This window comes from Entelurus aequoreus, linkage group LG21, assembly GCF_033978785.1.
Source record: "Entelurus aequoreus isolate RoL-2023_Sb linkage group LG21, RoL_Eaeq_v1.1, whole genome shotgun sequence".
Classification (NCBI taxonomy): Eukaryota; Metazoa; Chordata; class Actinopteri; order Syngnathiformes; family Syngnathidae; genus Entelurus; species Entelurus aequoreus.
In genome coordinates this window covers 45,372,926-45,385,425 of record NC_084751.1, presented here as the reverse complement: position 1 = coordinate 45,385,425, position 12,500 = coordinate 45,372,926, and the positions used below count along the sequence as shown (strand labels likewise).

At 41.7% G+C, this 12,500-nt stretch overlaps 1 protein-coding gene across 1 annotated transcript in view; it reads left to right on the top strand.

Moving 5' to 3' along the window:
- LOC133638779 (muscle, skeletal receptor tyrosine protein kinase-like) overlaps window positions 1–12,500 on the top strand; it is an 83,986-nt gene that overhangs the window by 57,674 nt on the left and 13,812 nt on the right. The window contains exons 13-15 of the mRNA XM_062031719.1: window positions 8,558–8,732; window positions 8,804–8,999; window positions 9,055–9,246. Coding sequence (XP_061887703.1) covers window positions 8,558–8,732; window positions 8,804–8,999; window positions 9,055–9,246 — 563 coding nt within the window. The remainder of the gene's footprint in view (window positions 1–8,557; window positions 8,733–8,803; window positions 9,000–9,054; window positions 9,247–12,500) is intronic.

Sequence of the window (12,500 nt, the reverse complement as noted above, 5' to 3'; positions counted from 1 at the left end):
AAGTGCATCCGGCAGTGGAGGCTCCTCTATGGGGTCTTGGGGCACTAGGAGGTTAACCCCTTTACTACTACGGGCTTTCTGCTCCGCCGCTCCCAGTCTGTGGAACGCTCTCCCTGACCACCTGAGGGCACCACAGACTGTGGATGCTTTTAAAAAAGGCTTAAAAGCCATTCTTTTTAAAAAAGCCTTTTTTTAGATATATGCATACTAGTTATAGCTATTTGGCAGTTCTAGTTTTTATTTTTATTTATTTCTTTATTATCTTTTTATTTATTTAATTTATTTATTTATTTTTTCATTTTTATTTATTTAATTATTTTTTAAATTTTTTTAAATACACTGTAGCACTTTGAGATTGTTTACTCAATATAAAGTGCTTTTTTACAAATAAAATCTATTATTATTATTATTATTACTACTACTGTTACCCCAGGTGGCCCTTGGCAAAGGCCTAGTACCTGACTGCCCCCTAGCCAGGGATACGGTGAAGACCTCAACGGCGGAGGAAGGCTGCAGCAGAAAAGGGTCCCCAGTCGTCTCGGACTCCATGCCACTGGACCCTGACCCGATTCTGTCAAGGATCGTGTGGTGACTGTCTGTGCACCAGTCTCCCCACGTTAAACTAAGTCACGCACAGGCATCCTCCATAAAGGGATACACCCCTATGATGACGATGGTGTGTGTGTGTGTGTGTGTGTGCGTGTGAGTGTGTGTGTCTGTGTGTATGTGTATGTGTTTGTGTGTTTGTGCCTGTGCCTGGTAGCGTGGCAGTTTCATACAAAACCCAAAAGCAGTGAAGTTGTCACATTGTGTAAATGGTAAATAAAAAGAGAATACAATGATTTGCAAATCCTTTTCAACTTATATTCAATTAAATAGACTACATTTTTGAAGTGGAATTCTTTCCCATTCTTGCTTGATGTACAGCTTAAGTTGTTCAACAGTCCGGGGGTCTCCCTTGTGCTATTTTAGGCTTCACACATTTTCAATGGGAGACAGGTCTGGACTACAGGCAGGCCAGTCTAGTACCCGCACTCTTTTACTATGAAGCCACGTTGATGTAACACGTGGCTTGGCATTGTCTTGCTGAAATAAGCAGGGGCGTCCATGGTAACGTTGCTTGGATGGCAACATATGTTGCTCCAAAAGCTGTATGTACCTTTCAGCATTAATGGTGCCTTCACAGATGTGTAAGTTACCCATGTCTTGGCCACTAATACACCCCCATTCCATCACACGTACTTTGTGCCTAGAACAATCCAGATGGTTCTTTTCCTCTTTAGTCCGGAGGACACGACGTCCACAGTTTCCAAAAATGAAATGTGGACTCGTCAGACCACAGAACACTTTTACACTTTGCATCGGTCCATCTTAGATGAGCTCGGGCCCAGCAAAGCCGGTGGCTTTTCTGGGTGTTGTTGATAAATGGCTTTCACTTTGCATAGTAAAGTTTTAACTTGCACTTACAGATGTAGCGACCAACTGTAGTTACTGATAGTGGTTTTCTGAAGTGTTCCCATGTGGTGATATCCTTTACACACTAATGTAGCTTTTTGATGCAGTACCGCCTGAGGGATCGTAGGTCACAGGCATTCAATGTTGGTTTTCAGCCTTGCTGTGATTTCTCCAGATTCTCTGAACCTTTTGATGATATTATGGGTGAAATCCCTAAATTCCTTGCAATAGCTGGTTGATAAATGTTGTTCTTAAACTGTCGGACAATTTTCTCACGCATTTGTCGACAAAGTGGTGACCCTCGCCCCGTCCTTGTTTGTGAACGACTGAGCATTTCACGGAAGCTGCTTTTATACCCAATCATGGCACCCACCTGTTCCCAATTAGCCTGTTCACCTGTGGGATGTTCCAAATAAGTGTTTGATGAGCATTCCTCAACTTTATCAGTCTTTTTTGGTCCACTTGTGCCAGCTTTTTTGAAACAGGTCGCAGGCATCAAATTCCAAATGAGCTAATATTTGCAAAAAAAACAACAAAGTTTTCCAGTTTGAACGTTAAATATCTTGTCTTTGCGGTCTATTCAATTGAATATAAGTTGAAAAGGATTTGCAAATCATTGTTTTTATTTACCATTTACACTTCACTGGTTTTGGGGTTTGTAAATCATACTTTACTGGTACAGGTAACAAAATATTGGTATGGAGACATCCCTAATTTCAATAGATACCGTATTTCCTTAAATAGCCGCCGGGGCGCTAATTAATTTAAAACCTCTTCTCACTCCTGCGCTTACCAAAAGCATGCGGAATGGGCAAGCATGCGCTATTTATTTTAAAACCCCTTCTCACTCCAGCGCTTACCTTATCATGAAAAGCACATTTAATAAAAAAAAACGTTATTATGGTCTTACCTTTACTTATAAATGAGTCCATGTGCAGCTGCTTCTGATCAAAAGCAGTCTTCCTTATCTTTCTTCAGTTTTAAAAGTATCGATGGAGATATTCCTTTAAGTATTACCTCCTGCTTCGATTGAAAGTCCAGTTTAGGAAACTGTTTTATTTTAGATATATAATCCTCCATGTTAAAAGTGCAATCAAACGATCGCTGCTCATGCTTGCTGCTTGTTGTCTTCTTCTGCAGCACCGGTCTTCTGCAGTACCAGTAGTCACAAGAAGGATCACTAGCGCCCTCTACCACCAGGAGGCCAGAGTCATTTAATGACTCATATTTGACCCGGCGGAAGTGCCAAGCATGCGCTAATTATTTTGCGAAACCAGTTTGACCCGGCTGTAATTCTAGGCAGGCGAATACTATATTCCCGGCGGAAATTCAAGGAAATACGGTATGTATTCAAACTAAAGCTAACAATATATTCCGCTTTCCAGTCCTTTGTTCCTTGTTGAATATGACGCATTACGAGGTGTGATGGTTTACTTATAATTTGCAGTGCATATTACTTAATGGTTTTAGTCCTGTTCGGGCAGACCTGGGCAAATGAAGGTCCGGGGGCCACTTGCGGCCCGTTAAGCTTTTCAATCTGGCCCGCCGGACATTCCCAAATTTTTTGTTTATATCTTTAAGATGTAAAGTGTAGCTGCCATAATGATGTGCACTCATGTTTTCTAATGAGCGTAAGTCTAGAACTATACTAAGTATTTCTAAGGTTGGAATCTGCACTTCTGCATGATATTTTAGTGACTAGTGTCCTGATACCAATATTATTTCGATACTTTTCGGTACTTTTCTAAATAAAGGGGACCAGAAAAAATGGCATTATTGGCTTTATTTTAACAAAAAATGTTAGGATGCGGCGGACCGGTACTTTTTAGAGGCGGTATGGTACCGAATATCATTCATTAGTATCGCGGTACTACACTAATACCCGTATACCGTACAACCCTACTAGTTTCTATGGTAATCTACGTCACAGCAGCTCAGACGAGGCACCAAGCAGTGTGGGTGTGGCTTGATTGTAAAATATGTCGATTGAGAGCGGGTGTGACGTTCATATGTTCTCAATATTCAGGGTTTTATCGTTCATAGAAAAAATTGAAATTCCATTCCGTTTTTAAGGCGGTCTGTCATAAAATTTTTAGCATTCAATCAGACTTTATTGTGAGGTTTTGTATTATTTTTCCTAAAAAATAGATATACCCGCCCCCAGACACATTTTTTTTCTCAAAATTTGGCCCCCGAGTCAAAATAATTGCCCATAGGCCTGTGTTAGGGCAAACATAGTCATGTCATGCATGGAGTTCTATTTCAATGAATTTGGTCTCTAAACAGTTTTAAAGGCCTACTGAAAGCCACTACTAGCGACCACGCAGTCTGATAGTTTATATATCAATGATGAAATCTTAACATTGCAACACATGCCAATACGGCCGGGTTAACTTATAAAGTGACATTTTAAATTTCCCGGGAAACTTCCGGTTGAAAACGTCTAGATATGATGACGTATGCGCGTGACGTAAACGGTTGATAGAAGTATCGGTACCCTATTGAATACAATACAAAAAAGCTCTGTTTTCATTTGAAAATTCCACAGTATTCTGGACATCTGTGTTGGTGAATCTTTTGCAATTTGTTTAATGAACAATGGAGACTCTAAAGAAGAAAGTTGTAGGTGGGATCGGTGTATTAGCAGCGGACTACAGCAACACAACCAGGAGGACAGAGATGGATAGCAGACGCGCTCGCCGCCGAACTCACCTTAACTTCCTCTGTCTCGCCGACCGCATCTATGATCGGGTGAAGTCCTTCGTCTCACCGTCGATCGCTGGAACGCAGGTGAGCACGGGTGTTGATGAGCAGATGAGGGCTGGCTGGCATAGGTGGATAGCTAATGTTTTTAGCATAGCTCTGTGAGGTCCGGTTGCTAAGTTAGCTTCAATGGCGTTGTTAGCAACAGCATTGTTAACCTTCGCCAGGCTGGAAAGCATTAACCGTGTAGACATGTCCATGGTTTAATAGTATTGTTGATCTTCTGTCTATCCTTCCAGTCAGGGGTTTATTTATTATGTTTCTATATGCAGTTAAGCACGATGCTATCACGTTAGCTCCGTAGCTAAAGTGTTTTGTCAATGTATTGTCGTGGAGATAAATTCACTGTGAATGTCCATTTCGCGTTCTCGACTCTCATTTTCAAGAAGATATAGTATCCGAGGTGGTTTAAAATACAAATCCGTGATCCACAATAGAAAAAGGAGAAAGTGTGGAATCCGATGAGTCAGCTTGTACCTAACTTACGGTCAGAGCGAAAAAAGATACGTCTTGCACTGCATTCTAGTCCGTCACTCTAACGTTCCTCATCCACAAATCTTTCATCCTCGCTCAAATTAATGGGGTAATCGTCGCTTTCTCGGTCCGAATCGCTCTAGCTGCATTAAAAACAATAGGAAAATATGAGGAAGCGAACAACTGACTATGTCACGCTACTTCCGGTAGGGGCAAGGCTTTTTTTTTATCAGATACCAAAAGTTGTGATCTTTATCGTCGTTGTTCTCTACTAAATCCTTTCAGCAAAAATACGGCAATATCTCGAAATGATCAAGTATGACACATAGAATGGATCTGCTATCCCCGTTTAAATAAAATAAAAAAAATTTCAGTAGGCCTTTAAAATTAGTTATAAAAACTGTACTGGGAATACATTTCTGTCAAATGAATGTGTTCACTAACAAGTGACCTTGGAGGTAAGGACAGATGATGTCATCAAGTGGACTAGATAGTGATTTATATATATATATAAGCTCTTTTGAAATATTTGGCTTTGCAACTTCATTCAGCTATTGCAGCCAATGCAACTTTGTGCTGGACTTCAAATTCTACTCAGGATACAGTACATCAAGGCACCAGATGTTCAGTATTTGCGTTGGCTCTCCGGATTATAGAACCATTCTACAACCTCTGCAGTTATTAAAATGTGACCTTCCCACAGCCCCTCCATGGGTTCTCCGAAAATGTTATTTTTTCAGGGCCCATTTAGTTTTTGTCTCTGTAGTGGGAGAATGTGAATGAAGTTTTTTTTACATTAGACTCGACATTGTCAGCAGCAAAACTAGCAATATGTGCAGTTTCTGGATCAGCTCAAATCCACAGTGCAGACCCATTGGTTTTATCACGTTCTTTGATCCATGACCAATATACATTAAATTGTGGCAGCAAGTACTACAACTTGAGGGTTCCACAGGAGTCCCACATCTCCGGTGTGTGAATGTGTATACATCTTTAGTGGTGGTCCGAGGGGCCGTGGGCTTAAATTGGCAGCCACAATCCCGTCAGTCACCCCGAGGCAGCTGTGGCTACAAATGTAGCTTACCACTATCAACGTTTGAGTGCGGCCTGAATGAACAATGGCTTCTCTGTGAAGCGCTTTGATTGTCGAGAAAAAAAAGTGCTATACGAGTCTCATCCATTATTGTTATTTTTTTTAGCATGCTTCATAATTCTGAAAGCACAATATTAGCATTGTTGAATTCAGGAGAACTTAAGTTTGGAGCTGTGAGGGGAAACAACCGCAGTTGTATTTGGTTCTTAAACAGGATTATTCAATGGAAGAGTTTGTATATTGAAGAAAATGTCTTCATAAGAAACAAAGTAAACATAAATAGTGGGTTCCAGCCCTGACAAAAGTCCATATTTTAGTAAAAGTTTGTACTCTTTAAAAACCATATAAATCATATATGTATATCAAACTAACATAACAAGGGGTGATGGATCAACTTTCTACTAATAACAAAGCCAAAATAACAATTAGTTTAACTGTTTAACACACACACACACACACACACACACACACACACACACACACACACACACACACACACACACACACACACACACACACACACGCACGCACCCACATTCTTGTATTTGTTACCTTCTTGAGACCTCCGAAAATTGCCTACCTCTTTAGGAGCACCTTTTCTAGATATATAAAGATTAGTATTTACAACATTAATAACATATACATACTATGCAAATATAAAAAAAGTAAGCGTTTAGTTCATTTTATTTTTTATTTTTTGTTTGTAATTGTTTTTAATTTGAAGTGAAGTGAATTATACTTATATAGGGCTTTTCTCTAGTGACTCAAAGCGCTTTACATAGTGAAACCCATTATCTAAGTTACATTTTTAAACCAGTGTGGGTGGCACTGGGAGCAAGTGGGTAAAGTGTTTTGCCCAAGGACACAACGGCAGTGACTAGGATGGCAGAAGCGGAGATCGAACCTGGAACCCTCAAGTTGCTGGCACGGCCACTCTACCAACCGAGCTATACCGCCCTTAATAATTTTTCATTATTAACTTCAAGTTATTACAGTATGTCTCTATATACATATTTAAAAAATATTTTGTATAATTAATTTTGGCCAAATGGGGCGCATTTCAATTTCTTACACACACTTGTTATTTCATATGTTGACCAGAGGGGAAGCACTTCAATTTCTTACACACACTTGTTATGTCATATGTTGACCAGAGGGGCAGCTCTTCAGTTTCTTACACACACTTGTTATTTCATATGTTGACCAGAGGGGCAGCTCTTCAATTTCTTACACACACTTGTTATTTCATATGTTGACCAGAGGGGCAGCTCTCCAATTTCTTACACACACTTGTTATGTCATATGTTGACCAGAGGGGCAGCACTTCAATTTCTTACACACACTTGTTATTTCATATGTTGACCAGAGGGGCAGCTCTACAATTTCTTACACACACTTGTTATTTCATATGTTGACCAGAGAGGGGAGCATTTTTAAAACCGACACACAGTCAATTTGAAAAATCTCTCCCTTTTTGGGGCCACCCTCATTTTGATAGATGTCACCACCAGGGGTGCTGATGAGATCTCCCGCCATCAGTGTGTGAATGTGTGTGTGAATGTGGAAAAATAGTGTCAAAGCGCTTTGAGTACCTTGAAGGTAGAAATGCGCTACACAAGTATTTACCATTTATAACCCACAGTGGTTGAAAAACACTGCCATAGAGGACCCTTTTTCTTTCTTTTTTTAACTAATTACGCTGTGAACGTCTCTGCATATGGTGGGTTCTCCTGACGCCGACAGATCTTCGGGGGCCCGGTAGACTGGTTGGATCAAGTCTGTTATTTTCATACACACAAGTATGGATTGCTTTTCAGCAGTATCTATTTAGGACTTTCCAGTCCAGCGTGTCAGGATCTAACACTGATGACATCTATTAAACAAGACAAAAGGCAAAGAATTAAACCAGGACAGAATTCAATTTGGACTCAATATTGAGGAGAGTCGTCTGTACACTGTACCATTGCACAGTATCTCTGTCAAAAGATTGCACGCCTCCTTCTTTTATTTTGGACCCTCCCCGACCACATGGCCACCACTGCTTCCAAAGGACAAAAGTTCGTAAAATAGTTCAAAAAGAGTTCCATAAAATAGTTCAAAAAGAGTTCCATAAAATAGTTCCAAAAGAATTCCGTAAAATAGTTCAAAAAGAGGTCCATAAAATAGTTCAAAAAGAGTTGGTAAAATACTTCAAAAAGAGGTCGTCTGGAAATTGGGCAGATCCTGTCTTCTCTCCGCTTTGAAGTACTTGGGTGAGAACAATATCTTTCTGTTGATTACCATACATGAGAGAACACAGGAACACCTTCATCTTGCTTTCCCCCCTACACAGGAGAGTTTTACGAGCCTTACTCTTGGCAGGTTTCAAAGACAGCTGTTGTCTTCTCACCAGACCCTCAATGTAACACAAAGTTTTTGTGATAATATAGAAACAATTATTCTAACAGGCGTGTCTTTCAATCAATCAATGTTTATTTATATAGCCCTAAATCACAAGTGTCTCAAAGGGCTGCACAAGCCACAACGACATCCTCGGTACAGAGCCCACATACTTTGCTTTCCCTCCTTCTGTCTCTGTGCGTGTCTCTCTCTCTGGCTCCAACTCCAAACACTGTGTCTCACTCCGGCTGCTGCTAATAAGGGCGACAGGTGATTAGATAACCAGCCCCAGCTGGGGAAATCTACTCACCTGCCGCTGGCTTCGAGGCCAGGCCAAATAGACCCCGACCACACCCTCCTCCACATACGCATTACGCAATATTTTTCTTATAGGTTCCTCACCAGCACCGCCTGTCCGTGGACGCTATTCCGGAGTTAAAAAGCTCTGAGAATAAGTGTCGCAACCCAGGCGGAGTGAGCGACAGGCCGTGGTGTTACACTGCAAATCCCAACATCCGCTGGGAGTACTGTGCTGTGCAACAGTGTGGGCAGGCAGGTACAGGTAAAGGTAAGTTCTCTCTTTAAAGCTTGGCGATAGAGAACTGCTGGTTAAGAGTTGATCTCCTCATCTCTGAGCAGGTTACGCGTCCGTGCTCAAGCCAGAACCAGCGGGCCCTCGTGAACCACCTCGTCTCCCCCCAATGACAGCCTCGTCCCCAGCGTACTCCATGTCTGTGATTGTTATCGTCCTGGCCGGGCTGGCCAGTGCAGCCGTTCTCAGCGTCGTCATCCTGGCATGTCGGCGCCGGAGGAAACAGTGGCGACAACACAAGCGGTAAAAGCTCAATGGATTTACCGTCACGTTCCGCACTAAGTCGTTCTATTCGCAGGGCGATGGAGACCCCGACTATGACGGCCCTTCCTTCAGAACTGCTGCTGGATCGTCTGCACCCCAACCCCATGTACCAGCGGGTCCCCTTGCTCCTCAACTCCAAGCTGATGGCCCTTGAATACCCCAGAAATAACATCGAGTATGTCCGAGACATTGGAGAGGGAGCCTTTGGCCGAGTTTTCCAAGCAAGGTAGGATCTGGACGATGAAACTGCGATGAATGAATGAAAACAAAGGCCAGAGTGGATGCAATGGACGTCGAGTGGGTCTAGCATAATATTCTGAGAGTCCAGTCCATAGTGGATCTAACATAATAGTGTGAGAGTCCAGTCCATAGTGGATCTAACATAATAGTGTGAGAGTCCAGTCCATAGTGGATCTAACATAATAGTGAGAGTCCAGTCCATAGTGGATCTAACATAATAGTGTGAGAGTCCAGTCCATAGTGGATCTAACATAATAGTGAGAGTCCGGTCCATAGTGGATCTAACATAATAGTGTGAGAGTCCAGTCCATAGTGGATCTAACATAATAGTGAGAGTCCAGTCCATAGTGGATCTAACATAATAGTGTGAGAGTCCAGTCCATATTGGATCTAACATAATAGTGAGAGTCCAGTCCATAGTGGATCTAACATAATAGTGTGAGAGTCCAGTCCATAGTGGATTTAACATAATAGTGTGAGAGTCCAGTCCATAGTGGATCTAACATAATAGTGACAGTTCGGTCCATAGTGGATTTAACATAATAGTGTGAGAGTCCAGTCCATAGTGGATCTAACATAAAAGTGAGAGTCCAGTCCATAGTGGATCTAACATAATAGTGAGAGTCCAATCCATAGTGGTTTCAACATAATAGTGAGAGTCCAGTCCATAGTGGATCTAACATAATAGGGTGAGAGTCCAGTCCATGGTGGATCTAACATAATAGTGAGAGTCCAGTCCATAGTGGATCTAACATAATAGTGAGAGCCCAGTCCATAGTGGATCTAACATAATAGTGAGAGTCCAGTCCATAGTGGATCTAACATAATAGTGAGAGTCCGGTCCATAGTGAATCTAACATAATAGTGAGAGTCCAGTCCATAGTGGATCCAACATAATAGTGAGAGTCCAGTCCATAGTGGATCTAACATAATAGGGTGAGAGTCCAGTCCATGGTGGATCTAACATAATAGTGAGAGTCCAGTCCATAGTGGATCTAACATAATAGTGTGAGAGTCCAGTCCATGGTGGATCTAACATAATAGTGAGAGTCCAGTCCATAGTGGATCTAACATAGTAGTGAGAGTCCAGTCCATAGTGGATCTAACATAATAGTGAGAGAGTCCAGTCCATAGTGGATCTAACATAATAGTGAAATTCCAGTCCATAGTGGATCTAACATAATAGTGAGAGTCCAGTCCATAGTGGATCTAACATAATAGTGAGAGTCCAGTCCATTGTGGATCCAACATAATAGTGTGAGTCCAGTCCATAGTGGATCTAACATAAAAGTGAGAGTCCAGTCCATAGTGGATCTAACATAATATTGAGAGTCCAGTCCATAGTGGATCCAACATAATAGTGGGAGTCCAGTCCATAGTGGATCTAACATAATAGTGAGAGTCCGGTCCATAGTGAATCTAACATAATAGTGTGAGAGTCCAGTCCATAGTGGATCTAACATAATATTGTGAGCGTCCAGTCCATAGTGGATCTAACATAATAGTGAGGGTCCGGTCCATAGTGAATCTAACATAATAGTGTGAGTGTCCAGTCCATAGTGGATCTAACATAAAAGTGAGAGTCCAGTCCATAGTGGATCTAACATAATAGTGAGAGTCCAGTCCATAGTGGTTTCAACATAATAGTGAGAGTCCAGTCCATAGTGGATCTAACATAATAGGGTGAGAGTCCAGTCCATGGTGGATCTAACATAATAGTGAGAGTCCAGTCCATAGTGGATCTAACATAATAGTGTGAGAGTCCAGTCCATGGTGGATGTAACATAATAGTGAGAGTCCAGTCCATAGTGGATCTAACATAATAGTGAGAGTCCAGTCCATAGTGGATCTAACATAATAGTGAGAGTCCAGTCCATAGTGGATCTAACATAATAGTGTGAGAGTCCAGTCCATAGTGGATCTAACATAATAGTGTGAGAGTCCAGTCCATAGTGGATCTAACATAATAGTGAGAGTCCGGTCCATAGTGAATCTAACATAATAGTGTGAGAGTCCAGTCCATAGTGGATCTAACATAATAGTGAGAGTCCGGTCCATAGTGAATCTAACATAATAGTGTGAGAGTCCAGTCCATAGTGGATCTAACATAATAGTGAGAGTCCGGTCCATAGTGAATCTAACATAATAGTGTGAGAGTCCAGTCCATAGTGGAGCTAACATAATAGTGAGAGTCCAGTCCATAGTGGATCTAACATAATAGTGAGAGTCCAGTCCATAGTGGATCTAACATAATAGTGAGAGTCCGGTCCATAGTGAATCTAACATAATAGTGTGAGAGTCCAGTCCATAGTGGAGCTAACATAATAGTGAGAGTCCAGTCCATAGTGGATCTAACATAATAGTGAGAGTCCAGTCCATAGTGGATCTAACATAATAGTGTGAGAGTCCAGTCCATAGTGGATTTAACATAATAGTGTGAGAGTCCAGTCCATGGTGGATCTAACATAATAGTGAGAGTCCAGTCAATAGTGGATCCAACATAATAGTGACAGTCCGGTCCATAGTGAATCTAACATAATAGTGTGAGAGTCCAGTCCATAGTGGATCTAACATAAAAGTGAGAGTCCAGTCCATAGTGGATCTAACATAATAGTGAGAGTCCAATCCATAGTGGTTTCAACATAATAGTGAGAGTCCAGTCCATAGTGGATCTAACATAATAGGGTGAGAGTCCAGTCCATGGTGGATCTAACATAATAGTGAGAGTCCAGTCCATAGTGGATCTAACATAATAGTGAGAGCCCAGTCCATAGTGGATCTAACATAATAGTGAGAGTCCAGTCCATAGTGGGGCCAGCAGGAGACCATCCCCAGCGGAGACAGGTCAGCAGCGCAGAGATGTCCCCAACTGATGCACACTCGGGCGGTCCACCCCGGGTCCCGACTCTGGATAGCCAGCACTTCATCCATGGCCACCGGACCTGTGTCCCCCCTTCCACAAGGAAGGGGGGGGGGGGCAGAGCAGAAAAGAAAAGAAACGGCAGATCAACTGGTCTAAAAAAGGGGTCTATTTAAAGGCTATTCAAACCAATAAGGCTCGGCAACATTTTTAGACCAATCAGTTGATGAAGCAAAAACAAGAACATTTGTAGATTTTTAAATGTTCTGTCCTAATCATAATCATCATATCTAATGTACTCTATTTTCCGGACCATAGGGCGCATTATAGGGTGCACTGCCGATGAATGGTCTATTTTCGAGCTTTTTTTCCATATATAA